Raw genomic sequence first — 21,439 nt, forward strand, 5'->3', positions numbered from 1 at the left:
ATTTGGAACCACATGTGTAAATGTGATGAAGCTAATTCTGATTCAATTATTGCCTAACTGAGACTCATACAATTGAATGTTACAGTGGACACAGAAGGGCGATAGCTACACACATTTAATGATGTGATTTCATTCCTTCTGTTGGGGAATAAAGTTGTATTTTGAAATAAAAACATATTTTTCCTGTCATGCGTCTTCTTTGTTACGTTTTCACAATGCAAAAAGACTTTTAACCTGAATACTAACTTATGACTTCTATCCAGGTATCCTGCAGCTGCCATCTTTGTTTTGAATTGCATAGAGAGGCACATTGTGAGAAACAAACTGGGACTCGGAAGTTACTTGCAAAATACAGTTCATATCAATGGACAGAATCATCAGAATCTTTCCCATCTTTCCTAGTTTAGCTTTTTTTATTTTCTCAAAGCTGCTACATTTAGACAGCAAAGGCCAAAAATGAACCTTAACATCAACATGGCTCAGAAGCTGCAGATGTAAGAGATGAAGCTGTCTTTGAATCTGTGCGTGACCGTCTGTTATGGAGCACTGACATGCTCGATTTTTTGCAGTGTACACACGTAAAAAGGCAACACAAATGTCATGGGATAAAAATGAAATTACCCTTAGAGAAATTCTGTGATCTGTTGCTGACGGTTTAAAGAGATTGTAGAAACTTCAACAATATACCTCAGTCATGTCCAGTAGAATCTAAATTAGATCTCAGTCACCTTCAACCAACACTTTATTGATTCATTCCCACAGTGTCTTCCTGTAATCCGACACACTACCCACCATGCACTGGGAGGTTTCTAAGGCGACTCTGACAGTCAACAAACATGACTGCAGCTGCAGGGAGCTCTCACCAACGTGAGTGAGTACTCTTTCTGACTTTTACACTAAATATTTAACTTCTAGGGTCCAAACCACATTAGGAATTCATTCATGTTTAAAATAGAGATTTTTTTGGCTTGTGATGTGGCTTGTGTGATAAGACATATGAACCTGTTTAGTTTGTTTGGGTATTTTACTCATGTGGAGGAAAACACCGGACTACAGTGTCTGAAAAGTAAACTAAATGTCTCCTCATCCTCACTCTGAGGCGATCCTGCTCCCACATCCCAACGTTCTCAAGACAGCATCCCATGATCCCCAAACTGTATGTGATGCCATGGAAACAGGACATGAAGAATCAGAGACTCCTGATGAAGGTACATACCAGGGAAATAAACAAACATAAATCATTTCAAACTGCTCAGTTAGTTTCATTTTGTGTGTATGTGTGTGTGTGTGTGTGTGTGTGTGCGTGCGTGCGTGCGTGCGTGCGTGTGTGTGTGTCAGAACGCAGCTCTGGCAGGGATCCCTGTGGTTCCACTTGAGGAGTCTTTGTGTTTTTGTGGTCGGGAGCGTCTCTGCCACAATCAGGACTCCGCCCACCGCTCCTCCTCTTCTTCTTCAGCTCCTTTCAGCCAGACTGGACTGACAGCTCATCATTCCTCCCACTTCTCCAGGTAAAACATCCCAGAGACTGATGCTGCATTCACATCATGATGGGAAAACGGCAATCAGCCAAGAAAAGTTGAGTTTATATGCTTTCAGCTAACATTGATTATTTACTGAATGTCATTCAGTAAATAATCAACATTCAGTGAGTGCTGTGCCACATCACTCATGAATACAATTACAAATTTGTCACTTCTGAGGATCTTTTTACTTTCTGTTTCCCTGCAGGTACAACAGCTCTGCGGTGACAGCCAGGCAGCTCTACCAAACTTGAAGACACATCACACAAATGCAAATAACCTTTTCTGTCTGTGGTTTCAACACAGCTGCAGTGTATTTAATATTTAAGTTTACGCACATACAGTAATAGCAGGAAATTTGTTCCTTTATTTCAGTTTGCAAATGATAATTTGGTCCCATTTCTTTCTCACATATAACATATATAATATACAGAATACTTTATTACACGTCCACATACTGTAGATCTACTGTAAGTACATATAGGCTACACATTGCATGTCCTTGAGTAGTAATTTGTGTTCTGTGTAATGGGACATATATAGACACAGAGCAAGGGGAGTGACATGCCCATGTTCATATTGTAGTTAATTATTATTTTTACATTTTCATTTTTACTATTATTATGATTCAATTAGTAGGATGCTCAAAGTCCAGTCCTGCAGTTCTCATGTTGACCACAGGGTGTCAGTGTTTGTAAATGTAACCCATATCAGGAGTTTCAGCACCACAGACAGAGCACCTTAATGAAATACAGTATGTCACTACATATTCAAGTTTATAAATTAACTAGCTTAGATTAATTTACTTTTTACTATTTCTACTTTTTACTTTCTACTACTGCTTAAAGCCTCTCATTTGAATGCTTAATAAATTCATGTTTGTGTTGTGATTCATAAAGTGACCACTTTGTGTACATACTGTCAATTCAAAAGGGCTAGCCCAGTAAAATGACTGTGCCCTGTTGTTATCATGACAAATGTAGTCTTACCTTCTGAGATAAATACAGTAAAATTAGTTAAATGGTTACATTTGTTACACTGGTCCCTGTTTTACTGTGCCTGTATTAATTGTTCAGTGTGCTTTGACAGAGAAAGCAGCTGTTGTTTCCTATGCTAATCTCAAACACACACACACACACAGAGAGAGAGAGAGAGAGAGAGAGTCTGTGTGAATGTCTCAGTGTGTCACCAGCAGTGATGACAAATGGCTTTGTTCTGTGTTACCACACACACGTACAGACCTTAGACATTGGGATTTATGTTTATATTTCTGAGGTCTTTGTGAATAAAATGCAGTTCTTTTATTAAATTCCTGCAGCTTTGTGAAAATTGTTCTTGTCCCCACGACAGTTCTGTTGTCAGCGAGAGTCCGTGTTTGGTTCTCTTTGCCCCAACGCTTAGGACAAATAAACAGATTGACGCACAAGTGGAAAAACTCCGTAAAATCTCTGTTGCTGTCTCATCTCAAGTGTCCTTTCTGTCTCCTCTTCTCTTTTTTTCTATCGAGTAGGATGTTGCACGACGTGAGCCAAAGTTTGGTGCGTAATGGACACTGATACATCATTTCTTATTCTTCCTCCTCCTCTCCGCCGTGTTCTCGACATGCTGGGATGTCTCGATAGTCCAGAGAGAGGGGAAGAGAGAAATGACAATGAACCGTTTCAGTCACCATCTGAGGGGACGATACGCTCGCCAGCTCGTAGATGGATGGACAGATGGACAGGCGGAGAGGACAGGGAAAGAGAGAGAGAGAGAGTGCTGGTGTCCTTTACGCACATTACGCACAGATCTCTCCGAGCGTCCTGGCGCGACCAATAGCAGTAGTTTGCTCGATAACAGTAGGAGCGTAATTGACTGTGAGTGTGTAACTTTTGTCTCTAAATGTTTGATTTGGACTCCAGTTTTATGACTTCTTTCTCTGTGGCTCTGCGGTTGTGTGTCTCCGCTCCGACTGCTTGGTACTAAATGCTGCGGTGCTGTTGCCTGAACCTCGTCTTGGTCTTAGAGCAGGTGTTTAATTCACGGTAACAGTTTGTTTGCATTTGTTCATTACTGACTCTTTGGACGGGTTTTATCTGTCTACCCGAGCGGCCATGTCAGGACAGAAACCGTCGCTGAGAAGTGGCGGCTCCGCTCAGAGCCGCTTCCAGGTGGATGTGGTCACGGAAGCATCATCCACTGTGCCCACCCCTGTCCAGGCCCCGGCTTCTGCAACTGCCCCGGGCTCCACCGATGGATCCAAGCCCCCTGACGAGTCCAAAGGCCGGTTCAGGGTGGTGGGGTTCTTGGATTCGGGCGCGTTGGGCAGCGCGATGGACATCGGGCTCCCGCCTGATGTGTCCCACGAGCCGGATACGGCGAGGAGCGACTCGGTCAGCCTCCATTCAACGGGCACGGGACACACACACATCTCCGACTCCCACTCCAACACCTACTACATGAGGACCTTCGGACACAACACCATAGACGCTGTGCCCAACATCGACTTCTACCGGCAGACCGCTGCGCCCTTCGGGGAGAAGCTGACCCGACCGTCACTGTCGGAGCTGCACGACGAACTCGATAAAGTAATGGCAATAAACCCTGTTTTCATTACGTCCATCACTTAAAAACCTCACACAAAAAGCAATATTTTCCAAAAGAAATATTTGGATATCACAAAGGAGAAAAGGTGGAAGAAGTATGTAGACTTTATACTTAAAGTAGCAGCACCTCAATTTTAAAACACAAGTAGCCTAAAGTGCTGCATTCCATTGAGTATTAGTTCATAAGTAATATCAGCAAAATGTACATAAGTACATGCAAAATGCAAATAGGTTCCCATAAAGAATAACATTTGTGATGAAAAAAAAATGTAAAGGAAATGTCACAGCAGAAGTATTCTAGTGACAGAGACGTGGTATTTTGTATTTTGCATGCTGTAAGTCCTTTAAAATTCTACTGATTTTCTCTTTTTTCGGGGGGGGGGGGCGTGTACTGAACCCTATAATTTAGCAATAGCTCTACTTCCTGTTTTATTAGTTTTTTAGTAACATTTGCACTTATGTCGTCATCATTTCCTTCTTGTCCACCTGACAGAAATGTGTTTATCTCAGTAAACAGATGTCTTCAACTCTTAAACAGAATACATTCCCTTCACACCTCCCTGAGAGACCCTGAGTGGGCTCTGCGGTATCACAGGAGGCATGGCCCCAACGCACACACACACACACACACAATCACAATGCTCCATCTCATGACCCTGCTGGCATCCCCTGTACCTCTCCCACTCCTCTGACACAAATAGGTAGTCATTACACAGACACACACTGTACATTAACAGCAGGACATTGGATGACTATTGAGCTCTCTTAACAAAGACTTCAAAAGTGAAATAACGCAATGTGCAGGCTGACAATTCCAGCATTTAAGAAACTACATTTTGATTAACGTCACACAAAATTCATTGAGGTCTCATCCTCAACCCTTCATTATGAATTAAACAGGACTGTGTGGTTCACTAATGGGTTCTTATACATTTAATACACTTTATAATACTTATGTGTATGGAGTCAGTTCACCCACTTCTGAGAAAGTTAGGCTGAGGTTTTAGTCTTTTTTAAACCTAATAATCAAGGATGGTGTTGGCAGTTTGGGTTCACACATGGTTGCCTGAGTTGAAGGCAAATATCTTGTTCATCTCTTTCTGTTCATCTCATTATATCAGTATGCTTTCAGTTTCAATCTTGCAAGATTTGCCTTCAGTTTCACTCAATTTGTAGATTTCTTATACACACATATAAAAAGTTCTAAAGAAGGACCATGGCAAGCTGTGCTGTATCTCTACTCGAGCACACTTGTGGATTTGAGGTGAAACAGTGACAAAGTTGTTGAAGGGCTATATATCATTTTTAATTTGAGGAGATCATCATTGCACAGCTCATTATAAAATTATAGATTGTATATGTGAAGAGCAGCAAGTCATCATGAAACCAGGGAGTATATGGACCCAAATGCAACACACAGGACTAGGTCGGTGAGGAGCAAAAACTTTATTAATTAATTCAGGCGAAAAAGCTGAGGCAGAAATGTCCACCAGGGAGCGGGGCTGGTAAATGGAGTCCACTGAAAGGTCAAAAAACAAAAACCGTTTCAGCAAAACTAAACCACAACAAAAATATCTTTTTCTTCAAAAAACTACAACAAACAGTCCAAGAACAAAAATCTCTTCAGCAAAAAAGTAAAGTCACCAGAAAAAACACCTTCTTCAAAAACGAAGGGAAAAAATCAGAGTACATTACCAAACCACAGGGCAGGTGGCAAAACGGAAGCGGACAGAGTTTCTACTGGCAAGGCAAGCTGGCATACAGAGCTGGAGTGTCATTCAGTGCTGAGGGACAATCTGGCAATGAGGGAAGGACAGGGGTTGCCTTTATAACCTGTGAGGAGAACAGGTGAAAGCAGTGAGGCTGATTGAGGTGAAAATGGATGAAGCATTCAGGGGAAAACAGAAAAACCAGCGACTGATAGACAGCAGATCATGACACATCATTGTTTTGAACAGCCTCAAACACTCTCTCTCGTCATGAGTTATCTTAGCCAAATTTTCAAATCATTATTTACTTTTTATATTCATTCAAATACATTCAAATAAGACTAATTAAATCAATAAGTAAATTGATTTTCAATTGATCAACAATTGATTTATCTGCTTGGTTGCTTACCTGCCTATGGTCTCTCACTTTCTTCCATCTTTCCTGTGATTGGTTGTCAGGAGCCATTTGAGGACGGCCTGGCCAATGGAGAGGAGCCATCAGCAGCTGAGGAAGCAGCATCCTTAGCAGCAAAGGAGGCAAAAGGAGGAACTATCAAGTTTGGTTGGGTCAAAGGAGTCTTGGTATGTAGATGGAAAAGGAACATTCCTTTGTTTCTCCCTTCTATGTTTAATGTAATCTTATCAAAAAATGCTACTAATCAGGGACAAGACCACACTGCACATGCCCACTACCGTTTTATGGGCCTCAGCTCCCTACATGTCGGTCCACACAATATTAACCGTGTGCGTGTGTGTGTTCCAGATCCGCTGCATGCTGAATATCTGGGGTGTGATGCTCTTCATACGAATGTCCTGGATTGTGGGACAGGCAGGAATAGGTCGGTACAAATAAATTAAGTTTGACTTAAGAAGAAGTATGAGCTCATCTTCCTGCCACCAGACCAGCCTATCAGAGTAAAGCTAGTATCTGTAGTTTTACTCTTTAGAAGCTATAGAACTTAAAAGACAGACTCTATTCACAAGACTCAGTATCAAAGCCTGATATGTCTGCCACAGAGGTTTGTTATTATCCATAAATGATAAAAAACACATCGGTGGGTGACACTGTTGAGCATTTGGGAAAAGTTAGATTAGGTCACTTGGTAAAACCAGCTTGTAAACATCATAACTGTTTTCTGTTTTGCTTGAATTTGTTTATGTGCCATAGGACTGACCATTGCGATCATTCTGATGGCCACTCTGGTCACCACCATCACTGGTCTGTCCACCTCTGCTATAGCAACCAATGGCTTTGTGCGAGGAGGTGAGGCAGCAACTGTTCACAAGCTTGGACTGTGAAAATGTTATCTGATGTTTTTCTAGTTAGAAATAGAAACACTTTCAGAAACATGTTCAGAGTTCCGGCTCAAACCACAGAATTACTCACATCTGTCTAGTCTTGAAAGTCAAAAATATCTGATGTAATCACAATAACCTCAGTCCAGCTGCACCAAACAAGGCTCAGTGAAATGTTTCCAGTGAGTCAACCAATAGCACATGAGGAATACTGTGTATTACTGCTGTCTAGGAGGAGCATACTACTTGATTTCCAGGAGTCTGGGACCAGAGTTCGGCGGCTCCATCGGTCTCATCTTTGCCTTCGCCAACGCTGTGGCTGTGGCTATGTATGTCGTAGGCTTTGCAGAGACAGTCGTTGAGATGCTAAATGTGAGACATACTTCAGTATAACCATTAAAATGTCCGTTTGTCTGTCTGTCTGTCAAGCACTGATTCTTTTACTGCTTTTCTTCCTGCTTTCATCGTTGTTGGTTGCAGGATGTTGATGCTCTGATGACTGATGAGCTAAATGACATTCGTATTGTCGGCGCTCTGACCATCATCTTGCTGTTGGGAATCTCTGTAGCAGGCATGGAGTGGGAAGCTAAGGTATGGATTGTGAATTCGCAATGTCAGAGAAAACAGCAGACACCCAAATTCCTCCAGCTCAAAATTTGACATCTCAAAGACTGACATTCTCATTTGAGAGAACATGAGCTGTCATCTTCTGTGGTGCACTATTGGCCGGAAAAAATCATAATACACAGAAACAATAATGATGAACTTTTTATGGAGCACCTTTCCATAATAAGGCTTACAAAGTGTATTACAAGATAAAAACAACAAACGAGAATCATGGCAGTGTTAATCATAAAGACAAAAAGGAGAGCACCATCAATCAAACAATACATAAAATAAGAAATAAATGAGAACAAAACATAACAATCTTTTTACTGCTGACAGCTGAGTAAAGAAAGTTGCAATAATCTAGCTACAATGAAATAAAAGCATGGGTGACTGTTTCATGGTTTTTGGGAAACATAATTGGCTTGATGATGGAAATTTCCCTAAGTGATTTGATCTGACTGTTCAAATAAAACACCAAGATTTTAACACAGTGTGGACTTGAGATGAGAGGGCAGTATGAATCTACCTGTGACTGAGTTTTGGAGGAGTCAGTGAAAAATAAAAGTTTTTGGGTTTTTTTGAATGTCTCATTTTAACATTCATTTATGAATTCCCCCACTTATAATTATTCATTATTTAGTTACTGGGCTCACAGCTGAGGAAAAGATGTATCTCATCTGCATTAAAAAAAACTGATTGTGTCATTTTATGTTTCAGTGGCAGCATGGTCATATATCCACAATGCGATTTAAGAGTGAAGCTGCAGATGAGAGCACTACAGTTTTTATTTTTAACCATGATAGCGGGAAGGCTCTAGGGATAGCATGTTGGTCTTTCAGCCCACCACTTTGCTCAAGACTGAAGTATCTCTACATCTGCAGACATTCATGGTCCCCAGCGGATGAATCCTACTGACATTGATGATTTCCTGACTTTTTGACTAATGTGGCTATGAGGTTTTCATTTATTAGATTTTAGTGAAATATCTCCACAGTATTAAATAATTTGTCACAAAACTGCTTCAGACATGGATGTTCCCCTCAGGATGAATTGTGAGACCTTGGAGTGGTCCTCTGACTTTACATCTTGAACCATCATCAAGTCAAAAATGTATTTTACTCATGGCAAAATATCTGCAACATTAATGACAGTTCCATGAGCAAATGTGGATGCTCACAAGCTAAACAAAGTTGACAATCATGTTTAACATTATACCTGCTAAATATCAGCATGTTTGCACTGTCACTGTGAACTTGTTCACATGCTGGCATGTCCTTATATAAATCCAGTCAAAATTAGCGAAGTGGTAAATATAAACATGCTATGTACAATTTATTAACTTCATCTTCTCTTTGTCTCTTCAACCATCAGGCTCAGATTGTCCTCTTGGTGATCCTTCTAGGAGCCATCGCTAACTACTTCATAGGAAGCTTCATGCCAGCAGAAAGCAAAGAGCCCAAAGGATTCTTCGGCTACCACAGTCAGTCTGTGCTCCCTTGTTCTTGCCTAAACTTCTGGTCTATTCTTTGTCCTAATAACTAAAAACTGTCCCCACTGTAACATTTGCAGTGTTAGAACTTATTTAAATTAAATGTCCAGCCAGCCCATATATTGCTCTGTTTTGGCTCTTTCCTGCAGCTGCCATCCTCCTAGAGAACCTCGGTCCAGACTTCAGAGACGAGGAGACGTTCTTCTCAGTGTTTGCCATTTTCTTCCCTGCAGCCACCGGGATCCTGGCTGGAGCCAACATCTCTGGGGACCTCACTGTGAGATTTGCATTGTGCATGCTACATTAAATTTATTTTATTGTGTTTGATGCTATCAAACACATCCTATCATGCCTAATTGATGTTTGGTGGAGAAAGAAATACAGAATAGCACTTATAAATAATAAATTAATAAATATTTCTTGTGATGTGTCCTGTGGCTGAGCACTAAGCCACACTCTTGTTTTCCTCCTTACATGATGCCATTAGTTCTTAATACCTGCAAACATGGCATTTATTTTCACTAGTATGAAGATGATGTGCAACTCTATATCTCTGCTTCATCTGATGATCAGAGCACTTGTAATTTGTCTTTCAGGAATCAATGATTGCCTGATCTGTTTCTTTTTACCAACAAAATTGTGAAAGTTACACCGTTTCAGGTCCACTGTTAAAAACACATTTTTTATATGAAATGTGCAAATAAGTTTGATTCATATTACTATAACCAGAGGAATTCAGTGAAAACGCTTTCAGCTTGACATTAAGCTTTTGAACTGTCTGATGTCTCATCTTAGGATCCTCAGTCAGCTATCCCTAAAGGCACTCTGCTGGCCATCCTCATCACAGGACTCACCTATGTGGCTGTCACCATCTCTGCAGGTAATATATACACTTAACTTTAACACTTTCACCAATTTCCACACTTGAAAATTAATAATTAATTAATGGTCAGATTTTTAAATTGTGGATTGTTAGCCATATTTTCTGTCAGAAATTTACCTGAAAATTGTACCTTGATAAGGAAATGCTATTGAAGGTAAATACCTGCCAACATGAAGTGTTATGGCAAATTTTTGATCCTATTTAAAGACAAAAATGAAAAAAAGTTATTTACACTATAAAAATTGATATAGACACATTTCACTTTCAAAGTGGCTGATAGATTAAGCTGGCTTCAGGAACACACGTGTCGTGTTTTTTTTTTTAAATCAAACTAAGGAGAAAATAAACTACAAACAGTAGCATAAAAAATTTAAAGAAGATTGACTGCAATGTCAGTGGTGTCTGTGTTAAATGAGTGGGAAATGTACTGTGTCAACAATGAGTGTGGCAGCAAATAAACCAGTTATAGAGAGAGAGGAAGGTAGAGGGACAGGGACCCCATTTACACTTGGCATTAAAATGCAATCTCTGTTTGAATAAGGAAAAACGTAAGCTGATGCCAGGTGTAAAAGCATGGAGAACGCATTTGGATCAGAATGCAATGAGATCAGCCAGACCACATTTGGACCCTCCAGGTTCCAGCAGACAGAGGTCATGTAAGGAACCTGTCATGTTTTCACAGTAACATCAGCATTTGTGCTGGTTTTCTTCTCCTGCAGGCTCCTGCATTGTTAGAGATGCCACCGGTGACCACAATGACACAGTCAGCGACACTGTGAACTGCACCGATGCTGCCTGCACTCTGGGATATGACTTTTCTATCTGCAAGGAGGGCGGCTGTCAATACGGACTGATGAACGACTTCCAGGTGAAACTTCAGCTCACAATGACACAACAAACAAACAGGTGATGAGTGGAAAGAGAAGGAGGCAGAAACAAACCAGTAATTCCAAAATGATGAAAATAATGTTCTTATCATCTGACTGCTTGTGCTCCTCAGCTCTGCAGTAGTCCTCAGCTTGTGATTTGGCTATTAGCTGATGATATCTTTAAACAAATACATTGATATATGGATACAGTATGACAAAGTGGAAGTTTATTTCACTCAAATCACTCAAACAAAGTCAGGAATTTGTGTTACATAAAGACTAACACGCTGGCAGAGTGTGACGTGCATCAAAACACCCACAGCTATTGTTTTCTGTGGAAGCCCACACATCAGTGTCAGGATACGACACTACACTGTTTCCCATCGTCAGCTCACATCAGCACTGGACAAAAGCAGGGATATCATCACATTTACTCTCTGGATTAACAAATTTAGGCAGTTTACCATGACAACATTTTCTGCATAGACATGTGAAGCAGTATGAGTTGCCTTGGGTGTCAGTTGATGCTATTTTGCATGGATAACACCAGGATAAAACTCATTTACTTTATCTTAATATTACTGTAACAATCTTTGCATTATGAACACAAACAATGGACCCACTTTGGTTTTAGCACAAGTATATTTCACTTGCAGACTTATTGTGCAGCACTCAGTTTAATTTACAAGAGTTTATTTGTTTTTATAATCTCATTGTCTCTTCATGTTATTTATGACAACTTTATAACTCTTTATAGTTTCTGTTTATGTTGCTCATATAGTGTAAAGAACCGTTTCATGCTTCATTTGTATTTCTTGTTTTTAGGCTTTTTAAAGCTATCCCTCTTTGTAGGATCAAAAATGTGTTACCTCATCTAAAGTCTAAAAGCATATATAGTTTCACCACAATATTGATTTTATAATGATGAAACTCCAAGACCTTTTGCCCACTGGGTTGCGTGCATATTTCTACTTTAATAATAACAATGGTAACAAGAAAGATAAGTTAAGCGTTTGAACAAACTCAACATCAAATTAAAGAACAGTGTCAGATTCTGATCATTTAACACAAGTGTGAATCGTGTCAGACTGTTGATGTTATCCCGTTTCTCTGTATGTGGTCATAGATGCGTGAGTGTGTGTGTGTGTGTGTGTGAGACGGAGCTGTTCCCAAACAAAGTGCAGCAGTGATAATGGCGACTGTTGTTTTGAGTCACAAGGTTCTCGCTGGTTGGAGCCAGAGCTGAATGAGAGCATTGACAACATCCACCTACACACACACACACACACACACACACACACAGCTAACTGACACTGATATCTCTGACGTGTTGCATAATTTCGTCCATCTCTGCAGACAGAAACCCTTGTTCTTGTTTTATTATAATTCTTTACATCAGGCTCTGCACCACTAAAATCTGCCAAACAGAAAAGCAAATGTGAAGAAATCCAACATCTGTGTGTGTGTGTGTGTGTGTGTGTGTGTGTGTGTGTGTGTGTCTCACTCCCTCACATGCTAACAGATGTCACATCATGTTGGTAGGTATGGATGATGTTTAAAAGCAGAGTTGTTGCCTGTCCCTCAGTTCAGACATTAACACTTCAGCTGTTTAGAAACAAACTTGTTCTGTTTCTAGGCTTCAGTATCTGCTTATCTGTTCACTCCAAAGATCCTCTCAGAACAGTGCTGCATGTACTACTGGTAAATATATTAGTGTAAGCAACTGTTTCTGACCACACGACCTTGAAAGATCAGGATATTAGACAAACACACAGACACGTCTCTGTGGGGACTGTGACATAATAACACAAAGTTTAAAACAAAGATTTGGAAAACTTCAGAATGTATCTGACAAACAAACAGGGTGGGAAGCTGCAGGTTGTGTTATGGTAAACTTGAACTTGACGTTTTGGTTCATGCACTCTGTATGGCTGCATATGGCTGAGCTGTTCTGCTTATCTCTTTTTTGGCAATATGACTTCACAACTGTAGCCAATAACCAAACTACTTGAGTCATGTGGCTTGTTTACATACCTTGAATGGATTGTAATTGAAGGTTGTGAACCTAAGGGTGAGTGTGTATGTCGCCCAGGTGATGAGTCTGGTGTCGGGCTTCGGTCCTCTGATCTCTGCGGGGATTTTTTCGGCCACTCTGTCCTCAGCTCTGGCCTCGCTGGTCAGCGCACCCAAAGTCTTCCAGGTCAGAAATTGGCACATTTAATTTATCTTCTTTTATCACTAGATAACCAACAACAACAACATCACTTTACAAGGACAAAAGTAGAACCTTAAATGGTACCTATAAATTGAACAAATCAATTTTATCATCAGCATCAGAAATGCTGAGCGAAGAATGTTTTCAGAATTTTTTTATTATAATGATTATAATGTGCAAAAACCTCCACTAACTAGCCTTTTTCATAGTTTTTAATTACATCTCACAATCCTTTTCTGCACAGTTGACAAATGTTCATCAATTAAATTTTACACTCAAAATTCACTTTAGCCTGATCCAACCAGGGTTGATCACCATCCACGAACACCAACAGTCAGTGCTGTGATGTCACATCTTTCTCTCTCTGGACCACATGACAAATGAAATGAATGACAAATAAAAGCTCTTGTGGTTTCAGGCTCTATGTAAGGACAACATCTATCCAGGGCTGGGTGTGTTTGCCAAGGGTTATGGGAAGAACAACGAGCCTCTCCGTGGTTATGTTCTGACCTTCTGCATCGGCCTTGCCTTCATTCTCATTGGTAAGTTGCTATATGTTGCTGCTTTATCCAAACACCAGCGTTTTTTGTTTTGTTATTCTTTTAATTTTTCTTGAATATTGAATCTCTCTGCCTCCATCTGTTAGCGGAGCTGAACATCATTGCTCCCATCATCTCCAACTTCTTCCTGGCCTCGTATGCTCTCATCAATTTCTCTGTCTTCCACGCCTCCTTGGCCAACTCTCCAGGTAAACTCTGTGAACTGAACTCTGATTAAAGTAACACTTTCAACAATTCCTGTCTTGATATATGATGAGATAAGATTTCAGACTTGCCCTGAAATATTAGTGTTAGCGTTAACTTGGCATTTAAAACTTGAAAAGGTCTTGGGCTTTAATATAATGAAGGTGAAAATGACAAGCTTTATTAGTTTGAGAATTTATTTCCTTTGTGGTTTATTTCCTTTTGGTTCAGAGTTCAGGATGTCAGACTTTTGTCTCAAGACTCAAGAAATATGAGCTTGGTTGCATCTGTTTCTACTGAACTAGTCTATATTCTCATACTTACATGCATATAGCAAGTAGTAAATAAAATGTTACTATGGTATTTCTTATCTTAAGTGTAGAGCTGTCATTGTTTGTGATTACTGCTAGATTGCTTTTGGGGTGACTGTCCAAATTTGAAGTCTAGATTGTATAATAAAACCTTCACTGTAATAAGTATATTTTCAAAGCTAGAGCTGCATTTGAAGCAAAAATAATATAATTATCAGTATTATAAACAAATAACCACAGTCTTTATAGCTTAATCTGTAATTGTTAGGATAAAGCCATAGGGTGTCAAATGATGTGTGGAATGTTAAGCCCCCTATGTCTCCATCTAGCTTTAGAAAACATTTGCATGACTAACTGAAACACTATTTGTTATGTCTTGGTCTGTTAATATTTACTGTGATAAGTCATTGTCAGGCTAGCATTGTTCTTTTCATCCCATTCTCATCTCTCACCACAGGGTGGCGCCCCAGCTTCAAGTACTACAACATGTGGGTGTCCCTTGCTGGGGCGATCTTGTGCTGTGTGGTGATGTTTGTCATCAACTGGTGGGCAGCGCTGGTCACCCTGCTCATCGTCCTCGCCCTCTACATCTACGTCAGTTACAAGAAACCTGGTAAGAACCAGTGATCACCCGTTAAGTCTCTTCCAACTGCTAACAGTAAAACTTATCAGATACCAACCACTTGTTTTTGTTTGGGTTCGGGCAGTTACCCAGCTGATGTCAATTGTAACTACCATCTGTGCTAAAGCCAATAACAAATGGCCACCAGATGCTGACTTCCGAGAAAAGTCATGTTCTACTGAAGTGAAGTCACTTCTCTGCTGAAGTACAACAATTAGCATAATGCAGGAGATAAATTACTCTGTTGCAGTGGTTCCCTATCTTCTCTCCTAAGACCAATACTTCTACTCAGGGTATCTGCCCTGAGGCAGGTTGCCAGAAAGGATGTCTCTGTACATTGCTGCAGTCATCTTTCCCCACAGCATGATGCTACCACCACCATGCTTCACAGTAGGAATGGTACTGACCAGGTGATGAGCAGGGCCTGGTTTCCTCCAGACATGACGCTTGTCATTCATGCTAAAGAGTTCAATCTTTGTTTCATCAGACCAGAGAATTTTGTTTCTCGTGGTCTGAGAGTCCTTCAGGTGCCTTTTGGCAAACTCCAGGTGGGCTTTCATATGCATTTTAGTGAGAAGTGGCTTCCGTCTGGCCACTCCTAACATACAGGCCTGATTGGTGGAACGCTGCAGAAATGGTTGTCCTTCTTGAATGATCTCCCCTCTCCACAGAGCAACGCTGGAGATCTGTCAGAGTGACCATTGGATTCTTGATCACCTCACTGGCTAAGGTCCTTCTACCCTGATCACTCAGTTTAGTTGGGCGGCCAGCTCTAGGAAGAGTCCTGGTGGTTCCAAACTTCTTCCACCCACAGATTATAGAGGCCACTGTGATCTTTGGGACCTTTAATGAGGCAGAAATCTTTCTGTACCCTTCCCTGATCTGTGCCTCGACACAATCCTGTGGCTTGGTTTGTGCTCTGACATGCACTGTCAACTGTGAGGGCTTATATAGACAGGTGTCTTTCCAAATCACACCCAATCAACTGAATTTACCACAGGTGAACTCAACTCAAGTTGTAGAAACCTCTGAAGGATGATCAATGGAAACAGGATGCACCTGAGCTCAGTTTTGAGTGTCATGGCAAAGGGTGTGAATACTTATGTACATGTTACATTTTTTTCTTTTTCATTTTTAATAAATTTGCAAAAAACTCAAGCAAACTTGTTTCACTTTGTCATTATGAGTATTTTGTGTAGAATTTTGAGGGAGAAATTTAATTTAATCCATTTTGGAAGGAGACTGTAACATAACAAAATGTGCAAAAAGCAAAGCGGAGTGAATACTTTCTGGATGCACTGTATATGGACTGGTCATATCATAGCAGATAAGTGAAGCAGTTTCTACTAATAAACTGGAAAACTGAATGAGAGACTGAGAGAATTTCTTTTAAAACTGGAGAGCTAAAGGGGTTGCAGGATTTAAATGAAATCAAATAATAAAATAGCAAATATTAGAGAAAGGTCTTAAAACATAAGCATGATTTACATATTTTTTATTTAAGGTAGTGCACAGAAATTGCACTACCTTATTTATTCTACTTCACAGAAACTTAACATCATCGCCTCATGCGCTCACTGTTGTGTGCTTTTCTAACCAGTATGTGTGCTGTTTCCTGTAGATGTGAACTGGGGTTCATCCACTCAGGCTCTGATCTACAACCAGGCTCTGACTCACTGTCTGAACCTCACTGGAGTCGAGGACCACGTTAAGAACTTCAGGTCATTTTCTTGTATCAACTCAGACACAAAACATCAGATGTTGTATAAAAAATAAAGTAGCCAGATTTCAGGTTTTGGATCAACATTTAAAATCCAGTTGAAAATCAATCTCTCAGTCTCAGTGATTGAATTCCATGTTCACAGGCCGCAGTGTTTGGTGCTGACTGGATATCCAAACTCTCGTCCTGCTCTTCTTCAGCTGGTTCATTCTTTCACCAAGAACGTTGGCCTCATGGTGTGCGGCCACGTCAGGACTGTACGTACAGATTCAGTGCTTTAGGAAACATCTAAACCTGACCATCAGCCTGTGATGTTCAGCATATTCTGAAACATTTTCAGCTGTTAAAATCCACTGACGCTGAGACAGAAATCTTGTCCTTTGTCTTCTCCTATCACTGCCTGTGTCTCTCTTCTGTTCAGGTGTCCCGTCGGCCGAACTTTAAGGAGTTGTCCCAGGATCACGCTCGCTGTCAGCGTTGGCTCAATAAAAAACGCATCAAGGCCTTTTACACCACTGTTTTTGCTGACAACCTGAGGCATGGGACGCAGTTCCTCCTGCAGGTATGAACACGTGGCTGAAAATAAATCCCAAAACCTCTTCACCACATCTTTTCCTCTGGAATTGCGCTGTCACAGTTATCACACGAATATCTTATTAATCCTTCATTAACATCAAAAATAATTCATCATTGCAGCACAGCTAATGTGACACAGGTCCATTGTCAGATGTTTGTCATATCTTTGCTCTCTGACCTTCAGGCTGTTGGTTTGGGTCGTCTGAAGCCCAACACATTGGTCATGGGTTTCAAGAACAACTGGAGCGATGGAGACATGAGGGATGTGGAGATTTACATCAACACTATACAGTAAGGCCTGATGTGGCTTTTAAAAAGAGCTGCTAACTCTTTAAAACTCAAAGTGTCCCATGTTTGGTGTCTAAAGAAGTTACATCCCTGTGTGTAATTCATAAAAACAAGTGCCCAACATCAACTTACTCTTATTTTTTCTAATGTTATTTTTTCTAATGTTATAAAAAGTAGTTTATGAAATCTTCCGGTACAGTAAAGTCGTATGATGATAAATTGTCTGTCTTCTACACCATTAGATTAAAAAAGCCTATTTTATAATAATCTGAACATGACTTACATAAGCTGTAGTATGTATATACATCGCCATAAAAAACATTAACATATAAATTATTATTTAAAATCACCAACTGAAAGTATCCCACAGCTTGCTCACTCACAGAACAACATGAGGTTTCGTATTTAGCCCAAGGACACTTCTAGAGGAGGAGCTGGGAATCGAACCACTGACCCTCTGATTAGTGGAGTCACAGCCACCCACAACATAATGCGTTTTTTTTTGTGTGTGTGTGTGGAAGACAGTGACATTGTGATTTGAGTTATCTGTTCTACATTCCAGCGATGCCTTTGACCTGCTGTTTGGAGTGGTGATCCTTCGACTGCAGGATGGCCTGGACATCTCTCATATCCAAGGACAAGGTACATCTGTCTTTTTCTGTAGACCTGTCCTCTGTCTACCTGCTCTATGAACTGTATCCATCTCTGTGTTTGTCCCCGTAGATGAGCTGCTGTCATCCCAGGAGAAGCCACCAGTTGGCAGTAAGGAGGTGGTGATTTCTGTCAGTCTCGCTAAAGACTCAGACTCTGACTCCTGTCCTTCAAAAACCACCAGCAACCAGAGCAGCCCGCTCATCATGAGAGGTAAAGAAGGAAGAAAGGAAGAAGGAGGTTTAGTCATCAGGCTTTTCAATAATGGCACTGTTTTTCCTGGTGTGACCTCATCTATTTTCTTACCAGAGATAGAGCCATCATACTGTTTAGCCTAGCTTAGCACAATGACTGAAAACAGGGGACCACTGCGAGCCCAGCTGGACTCAATTTACCATACTAGGCAGCTTTAGAGTTGTTGGACATGGGCTATTTTTGATGTACTGAACAGACAGCCATCTTCCTATGGGACACTGGGGGTGACAGAGAACAAGAGAAGACATTTCTTTAAACTCGTGTCTTGTGTCATGTGATGTCTGTTCCAGAGACCAAATCTCCCCTGAGTCTAACTGACCAGCGCTTGTTGGAGACCAGCCAGCAGTTTAAGAAGAAACAGGGCAAAGGAACCATAGACGTCTGGTGGTTGTTTGATGATGGAGGTCAGTTTTTTGGTCTAACACAACTTGCTGCACACCAAAGGTTGGCTCTAGAAAATTAATGTTTCATTAGACCTACAGCTTTAAGCTATAAGTTGTAACATGTTTTAAGCTGCCTACATAGGCTTTTTTTCTGTCTGATATCTAGTACAGGTTTTATTATTTGTAGATATCAAGTCTTCAGGAGTTCATTAAAAAAATAAGGCATCAATTTGATCTACAAACAAGCTTAGATTGCACTTTCTGTACACTTTAACATGCCCAGTAACAAACTTAAACTAAATGTACTTTTTCAATGATGTCTAAAAGGTCTGTCACACAAAATGCAACTCCTCTGAAGTTAAACGAAAATTAAATTATACTAATTTGTGTGAGCACTATCGTGAATGAGAAATCCAAAGTTTTATGCAGTGCACACATACAGCAGGTTCAACAACATCACCTACAAAAGTAGTTACAGTAAAGAAGAAAGATTCAAACTAAGCATGAACTTTAATTAGTATTGTGTGTGCTTGTGTTTGCAGGTCTGACTCTGCTGATTCCCTTCCTGCTCACCAACAGGAGCAAGTGGGGTGACTGCAGGATCCGCGTCTTCATCGGGGGCAAGATCAACCGCATCGACCACGACCGCCGAGCGTGAGTCATATGAGCTACAATCTTATTCACTCTACAAGAAGATCTTCTGTTAGACTGATCTGCTGACTCAGCTGTATATTTTTATTCTCTACATGTTCATTATGTGTCCTGTCAGGATGGCCACACTGCTCAGCAGGTTCAGGATTGACTTCTCTGACATCAACGTCCTTGGAGACATCAACACCAAACCCAAGAAACACAAGTATGACGAGTCTGCCTCAACTCCACCAACTCCCTCACTGAAAATGTATCAAGATTGATTTTTAATCAGTGAATCAACATGACAATGTAAAGGTGTCAGTATACTGTAAATGAAAGAAAGACCCAAGTCGGCACCTTAACAGACTGGATTCTAAAAGCTTCAAGAGCTTCACTGATCATTGTTGGGCAATCATTTATTTACACTTTCAAGTTTATTATTCTCAAGGAGGAAAAAAAAAACTTCGAACAGACTTCATCATTAAACAAGGCAAATTTGGAATTACTCTTTAAATATTCATCCATGAATGTATTCTTCTAATCAGCATCAGAATCACTTGATCCCTGGGGAAAATTGGGTAAGATAATTAAAATCGTCTAGATTGCTTTAAAACGGTGTGGAAAAAGTTTAAAATGCAACAAAAATCTTTAAGTGACTGCAGATTAAGGATGGGTTTGTTACAGCTGATTAAAAGCTGATGAGACTGCTGTAATACAGTGATGTCTTTCTGTGGATTTGCAGTAAGCTGACTTTTAAGGAGCTGATCGAGCCATACAGGCTGAAAGAAGATGACATGGAGCAGGAGGCTGCAGAGAGGCTGAAGGCCCAAGAACCCTGGAGGATCACTGACAACGAACTGGAGCTCTACAAGGCCAAGGTCCACCCATGCACTGCACAACAACTCTGACCAGCTCTGTTACAGCTGTTTAAAAACGGAGAGTAAATGTAAACATGCCGTGTGTGACTTTCAGACCAACCGTCAGATCAGACTGAACGAGCTGCTGAAGGAACACTCCAGCACAGCAAAACTCATCGTCATGTAAGAACGTTACATTTTTGTTTAAGTAACGTTTGTGCTCTTATTTCAGCCTCATGTCTTAAAGTGAAGTTACTTCATTACATCCCACCACTGCACAGTATACTGGTCTGAGTAGCTCTGGTAGCATATCCAGAATTTTAAAACCAGGATAAATAATGCTGAGTAACTTGTCTGTAAATTGTGTACATTCTGTAATAATTCTCATTCTCTCCTCTGTGTGTTCATTAATCTCTGTCTGTCTGTCTGTCTGTCTGTCTGTCTGTAGGAGTATGCCTTTGGCCAGGAAGGGCACAGTGTCAAGCGCCCTCTACATGTGCTGGCTGGAGACTCTGTCCAAAGATGTCCCACCTCTGCTGCTGGTCCGAGGAAACCATCAGAGTGTCCTCACCTTCTACTCCTAGCAGACACACACACACAAACGTACACTGTCCACACACATACATGGTGTGTGTTTGTGTCCATGTCTATCTGTTCATGTGCAGCAGCACAAGAACAGATGTATTATCGTGCTTTAAGTCTTACGTCACACAGATCTGAAACCGTCCTGCTGTGAAAAGAAAAAGGGTTTAAATCTAATTTGGTGTTTCCATTTGGCTCAGTTTAAGTAAATTTCTGTTATTAACAAATTAATCAACCCAATCAACATTTAGATGGCTGTTTCTTTCACATTCAGCAATAACAGGCTGTATACTCTATGCCTTCTCTGTGTTTTACATAAATGGGAGTAACTACAGTAAATATCAATTTATTTTGTTTGCTTTAATTTAAAATGATATAATGATGATTTCAGAATATTTGTTGGTTTTCAAGTGATGTGTGATTATGAAGTAGTATTTTTTTCACTGGGTTTCAAGTAGTATGACATTGTACCTCTGGTAACATTGTTTTGTAGATTATTTATTTTATTATATATTTATTAAAATATTAACTAAACCACATGATTCTGACAAATTCGTTTCTATTTGGAGTTTACAATTAATTTCGAATTATTTTAGCTTCTGGACACGCACACACACACACACACATCAGACCTGTTGTCTTT

The 21,439-nt window shown here is 40.4% G+C and overlaps 2 protein-coding genes across 3 annotated transcripts; both read left to right on the forward strand.

The window, feature by feature from the left end:
• Window positions 1–736: 736 nt before the first annotated feature.
• On the forward strand, window positions 737–1,955 carry LOC124057826 (testis-expressed protein 43-like). Its single transcript, XM_046386394.1, has 4 exons — window positions 737–871; window positions 1,100–1,208; window positions 1,339–1,508; window positions 1,729–1,955. The coding sequence occupies exons 1-4, from the start codon at window positions 837–839 to the stop codon at window positions 1,772–1,774; spliced, it is 360 nt and encodes a 119-aa protein (XP_046242350.1). The 5' UTR covers window positions 737–836; the 3' UTR covers window positions 1,775–1,955.
• A 1,142-nt stretch (window positions 1,956–3,097) lies between these two features.
• LOC124057491 (solute carrier family 12 member 2-like) lies at window positions 3,098–21,411 on the forward strand. 2 transcript variants are annotated; one of them, XM_046385818.1, is made up of 26 exons: window positions 3,098–4,087; window positions 6,274–6,396; window positions 6,578–6,653; window positions 6,983–7,078; window positions 7,343–7,482; window positions 7,591–7,701; window positions 9,091–9,199; window positions 9,358–9,485; window positions 10,004–10,088; window positions 10,811–10,959; window positions 13,053–13,160; window positions 13,594–13,717; window positions 13,822–13,923; window positions 14,687–14,842; window positions 16,473–16,572; window positions 16,717–16,828; window positions 16,993–17,133; window positions 17,332–17,438; window positions 17,998–18,077; window positions 18,159–18,368; window positions 18,632–18,745; window positions 19,267–19,378; window positions 19,494–19,580; window positions 20,100–20,235; window positions 20,330–20,397; window positions 20,663–21,411. In XM_046385818.1, exons 1-26 carry the CDS (start codon window positions 3,614–3,616, stop codon window positions 20,796–20,798), a joined length of 3,384 nt encoding a protein of 1,127 aa, XP_046241774.1. In that variant the 5' UTR covers window positions 3,098–3,613; the 3' UTR covers window positions 20,799–21,411. The 2 variants fall into 2 exon arrangements, with proteins under 2 accessions (XP_046241774.1, XP_046241775.1); XM_046385819.1 differs by having other exon boundaries at window positions 3,105–4,087; window positions 18,159–18,299; window positions 20,663–21,402.
• Window positions 21,412–21,439: the final 28 nt, after the last annotated feature.

The sequence above is a fragment of the Scatophagus argus genome, chromosome 4 (assembly GCF_020382885.2).
Source record: "Scatophagus argus isolate fScaArg1 chromosome 4, fScaArg1.pri, whole genome shotgun sequence".
Taxonomy (NCBI): domain Eukaryota; kingdom Metazoa; phylum Chordata; class Actinopteri; family Scatophagidae; genus Scatophagus; species Scatophagus argus.

Bases quoted from the DNA above. Each gene is read 5' to 3' on its own strand.
- LOC124057826 (XM_046386394.1), top strand. From the start codon at position 837: ATGACTGCAGCTGCAGGGAGCTCTCACCAACGTGA. The intron at 872-1,099 runs GTGAGTACTCTT...CCTCACTCTGAG, and splicing joins GGGAGCTCTCACCAACGTGA to GCGATCCTGCTCCCACATCC. The intron at 1,209-1,338 runs GTACATACCAGG...TGTGTGTGTCAG, and splicing joins ATCAGAGACTCCTGATGAAG to AACGCAGCTCTGGCAGGGAT.
- LOC124057491 (XM_046385818.1), top strand. From the start codon at position 3,614: ATGTCAGGACAGAAACCGTCGCTGAGAAGTGGCGGCTCCGCTCAGAGC. The intron at 10,960-13,052 runs GTGAAACTTCAG...TATGTCGCCCAG, and splicing joins GACTGATGAACGACTTCCAG to GTGATGAGTCTGGTGTCGGG. The intron at 14,843-16,472 runs GTAAGAACCAGT...TGTTTCCTGTAG, and splicing joins CGTCAGTTACAAGAAACCTG to ATGTGAACTGGGGTTCATCC.